This window comes from Hevea brasiliensis, chromosome 14 (genome assembly GCF_030052815.1).
Source record: "Hevea brasiliensis isolate MT/VB/25A 57/8 chromosome 14, ASM3005281v1, whole genome shotgun sequence".
NCBI classification, from domain to species: Eukaryota; Viridiplantae; Streptophyta; class Magnoliopsida; order Malpighiales; family Euphorbiaceae; genus Hevea; species Hevea brasiliensis.
The window spans coordinates 21,421,256-21,440,657 of record NC_079506.1 but is presented as its reverse complement, the minus strand read 5'-3'; the positions used below and the strand labels follow the sequence as shown (position 1 = coordinate 21,440,657).

Genomic DNA, 19,402 nt, shown 5'->3' with positions numbered 1-19,402 from the left:
CGTGCACGTGTGAAGAACTGAAAAGTCCAAAAGAATAATGCCAGCAATCTAAAAACGTCAAACGGGGATTAGTGGGTGCGTGGTGGCCTGGGGGTCCCATTCCCAACATTTATTAATAGTAAAATAATTCCTTGTTGGGATGGATCATATCATATCAGTCAAAGTAGAGTCAGTGTTAAGCGGACACAGCTGTGACTGAACCTACTTACAGTCCCACATGTCCACTCTGTACTTTACATCTTTCCTTGGCGCGGTAGTCATGGCTTTTGTTTTTATATTCACCAAACTCCTGAATTTTGTGGTTGTTGAAAATCTAAAATATAATTAAAAATAATTTAATTGTTTTAAAATTTTTATCATAGAGAAAATTGTTTTAATTTCTAAATTATTATTTATCCTTTTTTATAAAAAATTATTAAATAAATCATAAAAAACTCCATTTCAATAAAATAATTAATTTTTTTGGAAATGGTGATTAATTAAGAAAATAACTGTCTCTAGTCCTCTGAGAGTAAAAATTTCCACTAGAAGGTGCGAAATTCCATAGGGAAAACGCAACAGCTGAAGAAAAAAAGGACAAGGAAATAGAATAATTTTTTGACAGAGATGCGCTTTGCTGGCAAATAGCTAGTTTACGTGCGCAGTGAGAGCCAGCTCATTCCACTCTCTCTCTCTCTCTCTACCAATCAGCACCACGCAAACCCATGCATTATCTAACATGGAAAGAAAAGTTCTCCTATTCCACGACCACTATAACTTCCCATGAGCTCGCCCCACTCTTACCATTTTAAATTGATCTATATATCTCAAAGGTGTTTAATTATTTAATTTATATAAAACAATTTGAAGAATTTTTTAAAAATTAGTGTCAGCTTAAAATAAATAATATATAAAAAACTTATATTTATAAATAAAATTTAATATTTATAATTTATTAATAATTTTATTAATAATTAAAAAATAGAAAATATCATTAATGATTTTGTCTTCTTCTTAGTTGTAGTTTCCTGATAAGAGTAGCGATTGAGAATCCCACATAATCAGGGACTGGCAGTGATTGCTTAATTAAACACCAGAGATCTCACAGCTTCAATATGGGCTTGACCTCATCAGATTACCATCCGTATCCGAAATATACCCAGCTAATCTTACAGCCTGTCTCACTCTCATCATCTGCTGAATCTCTCCTTCCGCTTTCATTCTAGTCGGTAACTTTTTATATATATATATATATATATACATATCTTGTTCTGCCAAAATCGCCTCTCTCCCTTACTCTTGAGCACAACCAAAAATCCCACTGCCACCACCACCGTCTGTGGCGGCCCTATCGATCTCTATTGTTCGTTGCAGCAACTGAAATTTTTTCTCAACTACAATGGATCCGTGCCCATTTGTACGGATTCTTATAGGTAACTTGGCTCTTAAGTTTCCACCTGCTTCAAGATCCTCTTTGTCAAGTGTAAGCTCATGCTTTTGTAAGATCAAGCTCAAGAATTTTACTGCCCAATATGCCGCTATCCCTCTATTGCATAAACAACAGCAAGAACAGAGCCAAAACCCAGAAAGCAATTACATATCAAATTCTCTGGCGGCATGTTTTAATCTTGATAAGACCCTGATCGAGAAAATCTCATCTTCTAAAAAACCCGAGAGTTTAAATATTGAGATCTATACGGGCGGCGAAGGGGCTATTTGTGGCTGGACAGGTGGGAAGTTTTTAGCAACGGTGACTGTTCCACTGGACCTGAAAAAGGCAGAGTCTAGGCCTTGTGTGATGCATAATGGATGGATTGGTATTGGAAGGGGGAACAAGAAAGGATCATCCCTGGCAGAGTTTTATTTGAGTGTTAGAGCTGAACCTGATCCGAGATATGTGTTTCAGTTCGCAGGAGAGCCAGAGTGTAGCCCTCAGGTTTTTCAAGTACAAGGGAATGTTAGGCAAGCCGTTTTCACTTGCAAGTTCAGTTTGAGAAACCCTGGAGATCGCAATTTGGGACAAAGGTTGGTTTTCCTGATTCCAGTTGCTGATTTTTTTAATTTGCCCTATTTTTTCTCTGATAAGAAAGTTGACGAAATCTTGATTTTCTCCAATCCCAAAAACCCTTTTTACCATATTGATTCGATACACAAGCTGGAACTGAGAGGAAAAAAAAAAAAACTATAAGCTTGGAGAACAGAGTAATTCAGGATTTAAACTTGGAGTATTGTCTTATTGGCGTTTTCCTTGTGTTGTGCAGGCAATCAATATTAGAAAAAAGCACATCAAGAAATTGGCTACCTTCCCTGGGAAGTGAAAAGGACCAATCCACAAAAGAGCGTAAAGGGTGGACAGTTACAATCCATGACCTCTCAGGCTCACCAGTGGCAATGGCATCAATGGTGACTCCGTTTGTACCATCCCTAGGTTCAGACCGTGTCAACCGCTCAAATCCAGGTGCCTGGTTAATCCTCCGCCCATCTCTCGGCACCTGGAAGCCCTGGGGACGCCTAGAGGCGTGGCGCGAACATCCTAAAACTAACGAATTAGGGTATCGTTTCGAATTAATACACGACACTATCATCGCCACCCCAACCACTACCCCCCTTGTCAATTCCGTCATTAGCTCCAAAAAGGGAGGCAAATTCACCATCGACACAACCAACAGTGTCTCCACCCCAGTGTGCAGCCCGCATAGCAGCTGTGATTTCGGATCCGGATCAGCGTCTGGTTCGTGGTCAGGATCAGAGCTCGGAGCTGGACTTTTCTCGCAATTCTTGTACAGAGGATTTGTAATGTCATCGACAGTGAAAAGTTCCAGCAAGTGTAGCAAACCTGAGGTGGAGATTGGGATTCAGCACGTGAATTGCACGGAGGATGCGGCTGCCTTCGTGGCACTAGCGGCAGCCATGGATCTAAGCATGGATGCTTGCAGACTGTTTTCCCATAAGCTAAGGGAGGAGCTGAGGCAGCAGGGTTAGAGTTTTGTCGTTTGACGTTGGAGTTGTTTGTCGTTTTGAAAGATTAGAGGATAACTGATGAGTTGGCTCGGTGTTGGATTTTTTTTTTTTTTTGGCCTGATAACTAACAGCAGTTTTTGAGCTGGAGATGTCCATGGATTAATTTTTAATTTTTTTAATGTACAGTGAGGAATGACAAGACAGTCTTTTACATATAATAATTCTATATTTTTAAATATGTGTATATTTTTATTTTTTAATTTTTAAATTGTGTTGGTAATTGGTTTAGTAGGAGAGTCCAATGTCTGGTGAAGATGTCAAAGAAACCCATTTATAGGGTGGCAAAGATTCGGGTTATGATTGTGTATTAATTAGGTCTAGCTTAAGAATAATCGATTGAAAGCTACATATATAGCAGGTGAATTTAATTAGATTTTTGTAAGTAAAACTTCTATTGCAAATAAATTATTGTTATAATTCTTCTTTGAATAAATAAGTTTAACCAATTTTTTTTTACTTTTAAAATATAGAAAGTGAAGATATTTTAAATTTGAATTTTTTCATATCTTTAATATATGATTATTCACCTCCACACAAGAAAAGGAAAAGTCGCATTATATAGCTCCTTAATTATTAAGATTATACACAATTCTTGATGATTTTAGACCAAACTAAAAAATCATACTAAATTAATAAAAATTATATAAAATTAAAATTATATAAGGATTTTTCTATGATTTATATATATATATGAACTAAATACACTATAATATTTTATTTTATTTTTTTATATTTTTTAATTATGAAATATTAAATTATTTTATAATTTTAATTATAAATATACTTTTATATTATATATTTTAATACATAATTATATTGATATCTTATAATTAAATATTATATAATTAATAAATAATTAAAATATTATTATATAATATACCTATACTATTATATTATATACTTTATCTTAAGTTATATATTCAGTAATTAATGATTATATAATTTAAAAATAATTAAAAATATATTATATAATAAATTATGTATTAATAATTTAATTTAAAATTTAAATATTAATTAAATATCATTTTTAAAAAAATAATTATATAAAATTATTTTAAGAATGAGGATCGAACAGGAGTCGAATTAAACTAATTTAAAAATAAAGAATTGAGAACCTTATTAAATTAAAATTAAAATAATAAAAAATCGAATAAAAACTATACGAAAAATTAACTTTTCCTCGAAAAAAATCTCGACATTGTGGGACTAGATTTTTCATCTCCGGACTCTACAAAAGTGGCGGTTACTGTTGAGCAGCATTGTCAATCTTTGGATTTATTAACCTAAAGTAGTCTCTACTAAAATATAAATTTTAATTGTTGATGCTGATATAGCTTTCCACAATATCTATTTGCTCGATTACTTGATGACTATATTCATAGTTTGAGTCATGCAGGTAATTCGGTCATAATCATGATTCGAATTATTAGTTAACTCCACATATCATGACTCACACACCATAAGATTCGCCTAATAAAATGGTAGAATCTTAATCAAAGTATAATTCTATCTATTACATATGCATATATCTGTCCACGTAAAAATAATCAAAGTATAATTTCATCTAATAAATTATTATGTGTACTCAGTGTATTAAATTTATCGCTCATAAAAAATTAATTATTTTTCAAATTTAAGAATGTGAGATACATAATTTGGTTATCCCCTTCATGTAGGAATCCATGTCCTACTTCTAATATGATTCCATCAGAAATTATCAGAACAGAAACTTATATTACTTGCACTCTAGTAGAGAAAAGGAGTTTGCTGACAATGAAACGGTGCCGGGGAGAATTAGTGGTGTAGGATTGAAGTCTATGGATAGTCAATTTCCCCCTCAAAAGCCTGCGTGGGATCTTATGAGACCGCTAGGTGAATCATTTTCAATATTGTGATTAGTTTTCCTTGATTTTCATGAGTTTGTTTATAATTATGAGAAAACTGATGGGTACATTAAATCATACTCTAGTTTGGGTGGAATTTGCTGCACCAATGATGATTGGGTTTGACTAATTTGGGCTATTCTTGCATTCTTTTTATAGATTTACTTGCACAACGGTAAGCTTAGTTTAACGCCTGTTTGTGATTGAAGTTAAGAGGACATAAAAACAAATTTTTCTTAAAAAATATTATTTTAAATGTTGTTGGGTAAAAATTATATATTTTTAAAATAAAATCGAATATTTGATATTTCTCAATGAAGAAAATTTTTACTAAAACGCTTTATTCTTGTAATGAACCTATCCAACGTAAATAAAATTATATCTAATTTAATAAGCTAAGAGATACTTGTGATTTACTGAAAGAAAAAAATTGAAAAGAAGCTGTTTAGTTATTTTAGAATTTTTATGACTATAATATATAAAATTTAATTTTTAATTAATATTTAACTTTAATGAAAAAAAATGATAATATAAAGGAAAAAAGCGTCAAAATTAAATATTTTTATTTAAATATTTCTAATATTATAATTAAAAAATAATATTTTTATTATAATCAATTCTGGTGTGAACACTAACACTTTATTTTTTTATTATTGAAAAAGGTTATAAATAACTTTTAAGAACTAAAATATAATTATTAAAATTAAAAATTGGACATGATTGAAAAATTCAAAAGCTCTTTTTCTTTTTACCATTAAGAAAAAAAAAGAACTTAAAACATTTGAATTTTTATTTATTGAATTTTTAAAATTTTATTAATTTAATCTTTAAAATTTTATTATTTTCTATTAACTATTCTTTCTAATAGGCATAAACATATGAATTATATATATATGCTATTAATTTCATATCATACCAATTTAAGAAAAAAAAAATCATGACTAAGAAATTGAATAGAAAATATATGTAAAATTTAACAGCTTAAATAAAATACACACAGTGTATTCTATGGTTACTTAATTTAAAATAATATAAAATAATTTTATTACAGAATATAAGGTAATTTAATGAAAATTTACGATTCATCTTATTAAATCTTTATAAAATAATATTTTTTTCGTAAAGTAATTAATTACAAAAAATTTAATAACTTAGCAAAAAAAATAAAATTTCTTTAATATTTCAAATTATCATATTTTGCGCAACATCTTATATTTTAATTAAAATAATAAATGTAAAATGTTAAATAAATATATTTTATTTAATTTTATTTATAATATTATTTAAAAAATATTATATATATAAATAAATTTTATTTTTTTGTAATTGATTACTCTTACAAACAAAGCTATCATTTTATAAAAATTTAATTAAATAAATTATAAAATTTTATTAAATCACCTTATTTTTCATAATAAAGTAATTTTATTTTTTTTAAAACCAAATAACTATATAATATACCAATGCCAATACACAAAATTTAAGAGTCTCAAGATACTTTTATCTCCAATTAAACACCTTTTCTTTTCTGAAATTAATTTCATGAGTTATATTTTTACTGTTTAAAATTCACAACCTTTGTAACAAACCAAAACATTCTAAATAGAAATTTCAATAAAAACTTGAAGACTTAAATAATAAATGTTTAATGCTTAAACATACAAAATTAGCAGTGCTTGACATGGTTTATTCTTTGTTTAGAAAAAAAAACCTTTTACAAGGAAAAAATTCAATTTAATTCTCACATAATTATAACACCCCTAATTTTTAAATAAATTAATTTATATGTAAATATTAGTATTTTATTGTATTAAATATTTGAGATTTTTTTTTTTGAAATTTTCTGATTTTTAGAATCGGATTTAATTTTCCGAAAATGTGAAACTTTGATGATTTTTAAAAATTAATTTAAAGACCATATAGCAAAACTAAAAATATATTTAAACTCTAAAAATTTTTTTGAGTTTTCTAAAATTTTTTTGAAATTTTTGGGCCTCGTTTTTTATCTTGGGGCAGACTAAAAATTCAATTTCGGGTATCCTAAATCGGACCAGTCGAATCGAACAGGATCAAGTCGAACCGATCGAATCGGACCGGCCCTTTTCTTTTCTTCTTCCTTCTCCCCACGCGTCCCAATCCCTTCCTTCTCTCTCCCTTTTCTCTCTCCTCTCTCCTCCCCTTACTGCCCCACCGCCGCCCAGCTCTTCCTCGGTCAATGGCGCCTCGCTTGGACGCTTCCCCACCACCGGCCACCGCTCCAGTGGCCAGAAAAAAGAGTGCGTGAAGTCCATTCAACGTGTCGCGTGACTCCTTGTTTTCGTGGGCCAATTCTAGTTGATCCGGCTACCAATTGAAAAGAGTCTTGTCCCAAAACCTATCTACACCTTAAAAGCTTTCCATAGACACTAAGAACACAAAAATCCATTGAGCGGTTTGTCCAATTTTTGTTCGAAAAATTTTAGCCCATTTCGACTTTTGGGCTAGATTTCTTGCAAACCATGAACTCCACGAAAAATCCATGAGTACTGAAGTGCTCCCCTTGACGAGAGCTTCGCGGCAATGCCCATTTCAAAATTTTCCGACATTATTTTCTAATGAGTCTCACAAAACTTCGCAGCATTTTTCCAAGCATTAAATGAGTTTAATAAATTTCATAAAAATTATGTACTAACCCCCGTGTTGTGCGCTTCGCGTAGGTACGCTCATTTTTACTGAAATTCGACAGTTGCTTGGGTCTACAATTTTAAACCGGGCAGACAGGCTGCCAGGAAAGCTTCATAATCGGGTTGAGATTATAGGCTATCCCACTGTTTTCAGACGTTTTGGACGCGTCCCAAGGGTCGAAATTGGCATAGGTGAATCCAAACCCTCATTTTTCTTAATTATCTAGGCCTGATTTAGATTAAAAATCCATAAAATGTTTATGGGTAGTTAGAAAATTATAATTCCTTTTGTATTAGTTTGGTTATATTTTGAGCTCATTTTAGTAGTTTTTGCAAAATAGTTAGTTGTAGGGACTAAATTATAATTTTTTCAATTATGGTTGTTGACTGTTTGGATGGGTCCAGGAGGAGCCATATGATATGATTGAGATATGATTGTGACTTGCGGATATAGAAGTGTATTTTGAGTCATTTTGCAGGTTGGGTAGGTCCTAGGTATAGGAGGAACTCTGCCGGATTTTTGGCACGACTTAGGGTGTCTTTAATTCTTTTTAAGCTTGTATTGAGTCAATTATATTAAATAATTGTAATGAAATTATCAGGTGAGTTGAGACAGCCTTCCTCCTCTACCCAGCCACCACAGTGACCTCGGTTCACGTTAGTGAGTAAAATATTAATTTTAATTATAATTTCAATATTACTATATGTTCAGGCATGCCCATACATCACTTATAAATCTATATCTATGTAGTTAAATATTAGGCACGTTTTATATTGCATTTTTAATTGATGAAATGCTCTGGATGTTGTTTTATGATAATTTGGAGCAGCATGCGTGTGTTGGTGTGTAGTATTAGGTATGGACAGGACGGGTAGACGCGGCTGGAGCTTTACTCGCTGGGACCTGACCCTTTTATGGATAAGTCGGGGTAGGCACGGCTCGAGATGATCTCGCTGGCCCCCGCATTTGGTCTATTAAGCGAAAGTCTAGCTTGAGATGTACTCGCTGGTAGAAATTGGATTAAGAGAGCTGTATAGGGTATCAGCTCCCATATATGTACTATTTGAATATTATCTGGGTGCATGAGTGCTCCAACTTACCTTTACCTTTTTGTTGTATGAAAACTATGAAGGTGTTGCATTCCACTCTTTAGGATGCATTAGCTTTAGATAACTATAGAAATTGTACTTAAAATCGATATTTTACTCTCTGAGTCGAACGCTCATTCCTGTTCACCTTATTTTTCCAGAATACAGAAGATTTCTTATTGAGTTCTAACCTGCCTATCTCCTTCACAGGCAATCTATTAATACCTGTTATGTTTTGCATAATTTTACTAACTTCTAGAACCCTGCATGTGTTAGAAGTACTTTATTTAATTTGGGTCTGTATTATAATTGCCACGTTAAATCTGTAAACCTATTAAATACATGTATGATTGGATTGGATGAGGGAGTTGAGCTCCCATTTGATTTTATGACATTATGAGTATGTGGAGGGTGAGCTAAGCTCCCCAAATTGATAAATATTGTGTTTATAGGTTTGATGAGTCAAAAACTCTTCGTTGTATGGTCCATGTTATGGCCGGACTGTAACGCCCTCACTTTAGGTAGTCCATACATTCTACTATTCCGACCACTAATGTCTGTTCGAACAGCTAGGATGTCTGGAACTACACTCAAACTAGAGTAAGGAGGCATAAATTGACTGAATAAAGACTAAGAAAAATCAAGGAAAAATAAAATATGCAAAGTACAACTCGATTAAATGAGCCAGGGTCACGACGATGGTTGACCGTACCGGAAAGCGAATGCAAAGACAGTTGCTGACCTCAGATCCATGAGGAACCCCATAAAATAAATATTTTAGATTAAATGGAAGGTTTTATAAGGTATAAATGACATTAAAAATGTTAAAGAAAATTCAAGAAAAATTAGTTAATCGGTATAGATAAAAATAACCCGATAAGTATAATGAAGGGTATTTTAATCATTTCAACCCCAGAGTTGCATTTTGACCTAAATGTCAATTAAAATGAGAGAGAATAAAATATTGAAATATATTAAAATTATGAATTTATGTATAGAAATGAGAAAAGAAAGAAGAAGAGAAAAGAAAAGAAAGAAATGTAAATTTAATTATGATGTCATAAATACATAATTAAAATATTATTGGCACCAATCAAAATTAGACAAACCTTACCTATAAGAGACAAATAAACATAAATAAATTAAGAAAGAAAGCTATCATCTTCTTCATTTAACCTACCTTGGCCGAAACTCCATGGGCATGTTCTTCCATAATTTTTCAAGCTTTTTAGCTTGAATTTCCATGCTTTTCACACCCCAAAACCATAGTTTACCTTCACTAAAATTTATCCCCATATCATAAGGAAGCTCTAGGCAGGCATAAGGAGAAGAAATTTCAAAGAAATTTAGTAAGCTCAAGAATTGATCAAAGAGGTTAGTGCACTAAAAAAGTTCTTTTCCTTCTTTAATCTTTGTAAGCATGCTAAATCAAGTAGAAATTGCATGAAATCAAAAAAAAACCATGAGTAAATAGAGCCTTTAAATTTTGGCAGCCATGAGAAAGTTTGAGAATTGTTGGTTTTTGATGAAATTAAGTGGTTTATTTATGTTATTGATGAGTATAGATGATGGATAAAGTGATTAGTATGAGTTTGGTATGTGTATGCCATGAATTGAAAATTTGAAGTTAGAGTTTTGGTGAAAATTTGAGAATTTTGTGTATGGCTTGAAATTGATGATGTTGAGATGAATTTTTGACTATTAGAAGTACTATGAATGTGAAATAAAGTTTGAGAGTTGGGAGGATTTGAAATTGGGAGTGCTGATTTTTCTGTGCAGGAAATTGAACCTTAAGTCCAGTGTGGTTTTTAAGCCATAAGTTGAATTGTGTTGCTCCAATGGGTGTGAGGCTAATTGAAGATGAAACTTAGAACAATTTGCCACATATTTCATGAAGAAACCATGCCCAAAAACTGTCCTTAACCTGGCCTAAAATTAGCTTGAATCTGGGTAACCCTAATCTAGACCTAGAAAAATGACCAAATAAACAGTAAATTTTCAAATGGCCATAACTCACAATAGGAAGGTCAGAATGACCTGATTCTTGAACCGTTGGAAAGGATAAACATAGGAACACATTTTTCATGAAGAACATATAACCCAGATTTGCCTCTAACCAAGTCAAATTTTTAGCAAAATTTAGATCAATAAAACTGTCTAGAACCAATCTACCCAGAATTTGTTGGACATAGGCTTACCCAACCAGTTTTGGCAAAAATGTCATAACTTGGTCTACAAAATTACAAAAGCAATGAAACTAGTGTCAAAATTTTTATAAGGCATAGATCTACAATATTGATGTTTTGACCAAAACCCAGAAGCCAAGAGAACTAGGCCAAATTGCTAGAACAATTTAGTACACCAAATCTTGGAATTTGCCCTAATCACCACCTGACCCCAGAACAGAATTTATACCATAACTTTTACTAGAAAATCCCAAATGAGATGAGCCAAACTATTCTGAAAACCTAAGAGATAGGGCTTAAACTTTGATTTAGAAACTTTTCTCAAAATTTGAGTGTAAGAACCCTAAGATGGGAGTCAAATCTACTAACCTGAACCTGGAATCTTGTAGACACAGGGTACCTGAGTCTAGGCTAGTTAATTTGCTATAATTAATTCTACAAAACCTAAAAAATTGTAATTCAAAATTTTGAGTAATCGTAAGACATAGGGTAACATCTTTTATGAAGAACATTAGACTTAAAAGTGGTTGTAACATGTCTAATTAATTAGACAAAAATGGACTCCAGAATCTGCCTGAATCTGGACCTAGAAAGAGATCAGGAACCAGTTGTGGTTATTTGATCATAACTTGAGTTCTAAAACTTTAATTGACATGAATCAAAAAGGAAAACAAAGATAAGACATAGAAGAATAACTTCTATAAAGAAAGTGTAGCCAAACAGTGGCCATATCTTGGCCAATTTAATAGATAAAATTAAGGCACCAGTTCTGAACCTATGTTTCCATCATATATGAAATAACAATACTATAAATATATATAGTACATGACATAAAATAATGAGAGTGATAAATGAAGGAGCGGAAGCATGAAAAACATAAGTTTATATCATTGAATTCAAAAATTTTCACCTAGGGTCACATGCATTATGCAAGATTCATTTTTATCTATTTGATTTCAATGATAAACAGCATATTAAAACTCTTTTAATATGTTTTTGGATCTACGTTTGCCATTTAAGATTTTAGAATTAATCAGATTAATTCTTTAGAACCCTAGATTAAATTAAGAACAAGTGCACTAACCTCTTGATGCACTGCAGTGTCTTTGACACCTTTGGGATGCATCTAGGACACCAGATGTTGTCCCTCTAGCTTGTCCACACCAAGATCACCTATAGCAGCCCTTGAACAGCTTCTAAAGCTTTTTCTATGAATTAGAAAATCAAGTTTTACCTTTTGAGAGATTACAGATATAAACAGGACACTATAAATAATTTCTAGTATTTTTAATTCAAGAGATTGTTTGCTAATCTCTTTGAATTGATAAGAGATGAAGAAGAAGAGAAGGGATGTAACACCCTCCCGGTAACTACTCCGTACATTCTACTGTTCCGGGGACCGGTGTTGGTCCAGACAGCTAGAACGTCCGGAAAAATAATTAAACTTAAGTGAGGGACCATAATTAACTCAAATATTAATAAGAAACACTTAGCAAAAATTTTAGAAATAAAATACAACCAGGTAAAACGAGCCGGTGCCCAAGCGATGGGTAACCGGAGGGAAGTTGCGGTTCTCGCAACGAGGAGCCCTAGACCCGGGGGAAAAATTATAAAATAATTTTTGAGACTCCAGAGAAGGGTTATTGAGGTTCCTATGACATTAGAATGCCAAGAAAATACCTAGAAAAATTTTTCAATCAGTACAGACAATTTTGACCCGTTCAGCCAAACGGAGGGCATTTTGGTCATTTCGCCTTCAGAGGTGATTTTTGGCCGACTTGTCCAGCTGAGTAAATAATTAATATGACATAAAATATGAATAAACATTACTAGAAATTAAATTAAAAATGAGTAGTGGAGGAAAGAAAAGAAAATGAGGAAAAGAGGTATTTATGACATCATGGTGATGTCATTAAGAAAACAATGACCAATCAAAATTAAGCCATTATTTGACTAACTATTAAAAGAGATAAGAGAAGACCAAATTGATAAAATGCAGCAGCCATCTCCCTTTCAAGAAAACCAGTCGAAACTTCCTCAACTCCTCCCTCCATTGATGTTCACTTCAAACCTTCAATTTCCTCTTCAATTCACCCTAAAACCCTAGAAACCCTTCACAAAATAGCACCTTGCTAAAGCTTTTGGCAGCCAAGAAGGAGAAAGAAAGTGAGGTTTAAGGGCTTGGAAAATTCTGCCACTTGAGGTTAGTGCACTTATATCCATTAAACTATTTATTTTCATGGTTTGGGACTTGAAACTTAGTGAGAATTGTGGTTTAAATGAACATAAACCTATGTGTTTGAGCTTGTGAATTTCGGCAGCCCTAGCTATGGAATAGGAGAAAGTGTTTTTGATGAGCTTAAAGTGAATTAGAAACCATGTTTGAAGTTTATAAACCTAAGAATGGTGAATTAATAGCTAACTAAGGTAAAGTGTAGAAATCATGACTTTGAACTAGGGTTTTTGGAGTAAAATGTGAACTTGCCCTATGCAATTGTTAAAGAACCTTTTAATGGTCAATTAGTGACCATTTTAGGTAATTTGACTAACAAATGGACTGAAAAAATGAGGTTGCAAAGTGAGGTTGCAGGCTGCCCTAGGACAGCAGCATAGGGACTGAAAATTCAGTCCATTTGCACTGCCATAACTTGGGTTGTGTTAGTCCAATTGGTGTTTGGCCAATTGGAAATGAAACTAGGCTTATAATGGCACATTTTTGCTGAAGAAACCATGCCCAAAAGACCAAAGCAAGAGGACCAAAACTTGGCCCCCAATCCGGATACCTTGCACTGATTCTGCAGAATTGACCAAATGAACAGTAACTGTTCATTTGGCCATAACTCACTGTAGATTTGGTCAATTGACCTGAAATTTTTACAGCAACAAGTTAAGACATAGACAAACAACTTTCATGAAGGAACCTACCCCAAATTATGGCCAGAACCTAACCCAAATGGCAGTGAAAGTCACTGTTCATGTTACTGTAGATATGGTAATTTCTGCAGAATGGTAATCCGGCCAGCTGTGGTTTTTAGGCCATATCTAGAGCTACAAAACTCCAAATGGAGTGATTCAAAAAAGGAAATTCAACTAGACAAAATAAGGAACAACTTTTATGTTTACCAATTCCTCAAATTTTCACTGTAACAGTTCCTAATGGAACAGTAAAATTATGGTACAAAATCTGAAAAATCTGCTCCTTTGGGTTAATGCTTAGAAATGGTATTAACGCTTAATGCCAACAAGTTTTAAATACAAAATGTGGTATGTTGGGAGTGCCAAAGTCAATGTACATATTTTCTATCCAAAAGTCAACATTTTTGTTGACCAATGAGGTGAATAGTAACACCAAAACATGAAATTCATAAATTGAAGAATTCAAAAGTTTCCAATGCCCTAGTATACCTAACATGATTGGTTTGGATAGTTTGGCATGCCAATAGGGTTCAGTTAGCAGTACTGCACATGGCGATATGCCATTCTGTGATTTCATGGCTTTTAGCCATTCTGACTTTGTATTGAGACTTGGCCTTGTGCCTGATACTATTTACAGCTTGTTAGTCGCTCACACACCGGGAGATGCATATGTGACCGATGGTGTGACGGCCCGAGGTACTAGGTACCCAGTGCCAGTTTACCCGTTATCCAGTCCAGTCGTCTAGTGTAGGTTACTTGGGCAACCAAATGAATAAAAGTAAACAAAGTTAATGAAATAATGGATATACCAATACCAAACAAAGAAAGCATGCACACTCTATACATACTTACTTTCTGCTATTTGCTTTTATTATATTATTGCACCACTAAGCATTATTGCTTAGCGCGTTGCTTTTGCCACGCGTAGGTACTGGAGATACAGATCGTGAGCCCAGTAGACCACAGACTGGGTGAGTCCATCCTACAGTTCTGCACAGTGTCCGTGTCACCTCAACTTATGCAGTGCATTGGTAGGACACTAGGTGTCATTTTGATATTTTGTAGCTAATCTTACTTTTTCATATGTATTTGAACTTATGTAATATATTTTGATGTTCATGTAAATAATGAAAGTCATGACTATGAATGCAAAATTTGAGCATTTATTTATTGCTTGTATATGAGTATTATGAGAAATGGATGTTTGAGAAATGAAAAGGTTATTGAGAACTGAAATTGAGAAATATTGTTGAGATTTTGGATATTGGAGTTTGAGATGATTGAACATAAATATTGGAAGTGTTTTTAACAGGTTCCGAAGAACTGTTTTCTCCATTTTTAGCCGGTACTCCGCCGGATTTTCTTTAAAATCTTCGGAACCTCAAATAAATAATACTTTTGATAAATGGCTATAATAAATTATATTTCATAAATTATATTCACAAGCATGGTATAAATTAATTAAGGTATATTAGAGTGTGCCAGTACACCGTGTGGCATTACTTACTCGGGTATACTATACACGGGTAAGGGGTGTCACATTTAGTGGTATCAGAGCACGGTTTAGGCGTTTCTGGGCCTAGATTGAGTCCATACCATGCATTGCATTTGTAAGAGTCGAGGTGACACTAACGCAGATCTGTTTATCTTTCTTATTTTGAATAGGATATGGACCCTATATCATAGAGAGCCGTTGAGGAGGAAGTGGAGAGTCATGCTCCACCTGCAGCAGCTGAGACTGGGTACATGAGAGAATCTGCTCCGCCAGCTCAAGCAGAGCCTGCTCAGCCTCCACAGGCCATGTTTCAGCAAATGGCCGACTTCTTTAGACAAATGGCTGGGGTAATGCCAGCACCACCACCACCACCACCAACTCCACAGCAGAAATCACACTTGGAAAGGTTAAGAAAGTTTGGGGCAGTGGATTTTTATGGCAAGAGAGAAGATGACTCTGTTGCAGCCGAGAATTGGTTGAACAGAACAGGCAGAGTCCTAAAACAACTCCACTGCACTCCAGAGCAAAACCTGGAAGCTGCCATATCTTTGCTGCAAGACGATGCATATGAGTGGTGGGACACTGTGTCCAGTGAAGTGCAGCCAGAAGCTGTAACTTGGGACTTCTTCCTCTCTTTCAAGAAGAAATATGTGGGTACCGTATACCTGGAAGAGAGAAGAAGAGAGTTTATTAACCTGAGGCAGAGACAGCTGTCAGTGGCCGAATATGAGAAGGAATTTGTTCGACTAAGCCGCTATGGAAGGGAGATAGTCCCTAATGAAGCTGAAAGGTGCAAGAGATTCGAAGAGGGACTAAATGACAACATCAAGATCCAGCTCACTGCCTTGGGAATTACAGAATTTACCAAGTTAGTGGAAGCTACAATAAAGGTAGAAAAAGTGAGAATCAGTGAGCAGACCAGAAGGGATAGACAGCAGAAGAGGGGCCCGGGTCAGTCTAGTTCAGCTCCTGCATTTGGGAAGAAGTTCAAGGGTCCTCCTGCACAGAGTTCGGGTCAACCATAGGGTCAGGGTCAGTCTCAGGGGCCCAGGCCACAGTTCACCCCTAGGAGAGGTCAGTCCACACCATCAGTGGGCAGCTCTCCAGGGATGGGGTTCAGGGGACCAGCCCCAACATCTTCTGCATGTCCGCATTGCCTGAAATGGCACAAGGGGGAATGTTGGAGAGTAACTGGTGCCTGCTTAAGATGTGGGTCGACAGAGCATCAGCTGAGAAACTGCCCACGCAGAACTACAACAGCTGCTCCAACACAAGCAGACAGACCTGCTCCTGCACCACAGAGAGGTAGAAAATTTGGTAAATCTGAGGCTGTTGGACCATCACAGAGACCTGTATCTGAGCCAGCAGAGAGGCCTGACAGCAGACCACCTACAAGAGCTTATGCTATTAGAGCTCAGGAGGAGCAAGATGCCCCAGACGTCATCAGGGGTACGTTCTCCCTCTACAATACACCTGTGCATGCATTGGTGGATCCAGGATCTACTCATTCCTACATTTGCATCAACCTACCCGTAGAAAGGGGGATACTAATAGGGGAGAGTGACCAAGACATTCTGGTCACTAATCCATTGGGTCACAGTGTGGTAGTGAACAAAGTATATAAGGGTTGCCCGTTAAGGATTCAGGGGTGTGAATTCTTGGCAGACTTGATTGAGTTGCCTTTTCATGAGTTTGACGTGATTTTGGGAATGGATTGGTTGTCACGTCATCAGGCAATAGTTGATTGCAAATTGAAGAGAATTTCTTTGAAAACTCCTGAGGGTAATGAGATTACTGTTGTGGGTGAAAGGACAGATTTCCTGTCCAATGTCATCTCAGTCACTGTTGCAAGAAGAATGATGAGAAAAGGCTGTGAAGCCTACCTAGCACATGTGGTGGATACTAGGCAGGCTAAGTCAAACATGAGTAACATACCCACAGTAAGGGACTTCCCAGATGTGTTCCCTGAAGAGTTGCCTGGTTTGCCACCAGAAAGGGAAGTCGAATTTGCTATTGAGACACTGCCGGCACAAAGACCCATTTCCATTGCTCCTTATAGGATGGCACCCACGGAATTGAGGGAGTTGAAAACTCAGTTGCAAGAGTTGCTGGATAAGGGGTTCATACGCCCCAGTGTGTCACCATGGGGAGCTCCAGTGCTGTTTGTGAAAAAGAAGGATGGGACTTTGAGGCTTTGCATTGATTACCGGCAGTTAAACAAAGTGACTGTGAAGAACAAATATCCGTTGCCTAGAATTGATGATCTGTTTGATCAGTTGAAGGGAGCAGGAGTATTTTCCAAGATTGATCTCAGATCAAGGTATCATCAGTTGAGGGTAAAGGATGCAGATGTGCCAAAGACTGCATTCAGGACCCGATATGGGCATTATGAGTTTCTAGTGATGCCCTTTGGCCTAACAAATGCACCAGCGGCATTCATGGACCTTATGAACCGTATCTTCCATCCACACTTAGATCGGTTCGTAGTGGTCTTTATTGATGATATTCTGGTGTATTCCAAGACCAGGGAAGAACATGATAAGCATTTGAGGATTGTTCTGCAAACCCTGAGAGAAAAGAAGCTGTATGCTAAGTTGTCCAAGTGTGACTTTTGGCTGAATGAGATAGCATTCCTTGGACACATAGTGTCAGCTGATGGGATTAGGGTGGATCCCAAGAAAATAGAAGCAATGATGGAATGGAAGCCTCCCAGGAATACAACTGAGGTCAGAAGCTTCTTGGGGCTAGCTGGGTATTACAGAAGATTTGTGAAAGGATTTTCCCTAATAGCTGCTCCAATGACCAAGTTGTTACACAAGAATGTCAGATTTGACTGGAATGACAAGTGTCAGACCAGTTTTGAGAAGTTGAAGGCTATGTTGTGTTACACTCATTTCATATAGGCATTTTAGGGTAGTTTTGCATCCATTTTGCCCTCATATTTTAGTATATTTTATGTTTTTAGCTTTATTTTATCTTATTTGTTAATTTTAGATACTTTATATTTGATTTTCGTAATTTTGTTATTTTTGATAGGATTTTGTAGCAAATCGAAGATCAATGAGTGCATTAGGAAGTGATTTGAAGAAATTTAGAGTTCTTTAAGCATAGAGGAAAGTTGAAGAAATCAAGCCTTGAAAGAGCAAGTTAGCCGAAATTTGCTTGAGTCTTTGCTTAAGATCCTGCTTAGGGTAAAGCGACAGTGTGACCAGAGGCTGAAATTTGCTAAGAAGCTGCTTAGGGTTAAGCCGAACCCTAAGCAGACTGCCCAGAACGTGAATAGTGCTGCTGACTTGGATAATTTTACACCTCATTTCCTATCCACTCCTTGGCTCTTATTTACTTTTAGGGCAACTTTTTGGGACCATATAAATTCATCATTTCCTAGCTTTTGCGAGAGTAAGAACAAGAAGGGGAAACGGAAAAGAAACAAAAGAAAAAAAAAACGCAAGAAAGAATAAGAAGGAGAAGGAGCACGCCATTTCTGCTGGAGAGCTGCTACCAGTCCACCTGCAGTTTTTCAGAGTTTTGGGCTCTCCTTCCTCTGGGTTTTTCTATTTCTTAGTCTATTTTTATGTTTCTTTTGCTAGTTTTATCATTTCCTCTTGTAAATTTTATCATGATAGAATAGTTTTTCTAAGATTTCAGAGTTGGGTCGCACTATTTTGAATCTATTTGTGGATTTGGATTGGGTTTTATCTAGATTTATATAAATATGAGTTTTGATTCTTTTCTTTGTGTGCTTTATGACTTACCTAATGTTGGATCCCATTGGGTCTAGTTTTTAATCTTTGATTGAAGGACCGAAAGGTGAAAATCATTGATAGATAATCAAGGATTAGAACTTGAAATCCCCTAGATTTAGAAATAAACTAGGGTTTTAAGAGGATTCATTGATTGATTACAAAACTTAATGGGTTTTAAGTTAATCAAATATCGTATGAAAGTAGGTTTGGTTTTCTTAAAATACTCTTTGGTTTGCTTGAAAAAGATATCAAAGGATTTTAGAATCAATCACCTTCAAACTCTATTTTCTTTTAAAATTGGATGACCCAAGACAAATCCCAATAGACTTAATTCATAAACCCCAACTTTGGAATCAATTTTACTATTAATAAGTCTTTGTTTTTGCTTACCCATTATTAATTTAGTTAATTTTTGCTTAGATTA

General features: G+C 35.0%; 1 protein-coding gene across 1 annotated transcript; it reads left to right on the top strand.

The window, feature by feature from the left end:
* The first annotated feature begins 1,235 nt into the window (after nt 1-1,235).
* On the top strand, nt 1,236-3,176 carry LOC110673527 (uncharacterized). The gene is made up of 2 exons (XM_021836668.2): nt 1,236-2,004; nt 2,241-3,176. The coding sequence occupies exons 1-2, from the start codon at nt 1,379-1,381 to the stop codon at nt 2,959-2,961; spliced, it is 1,347 nt and encodes a 448-aa protein (XP_021692360.2). The 5' UTR covers nt 1,236-1,378; the 3' UTR covers nt 2,962-3,176.
* The last annotated feature ends 16,226 nt before the right edge of the window (nt 3,177-19,402 follow it).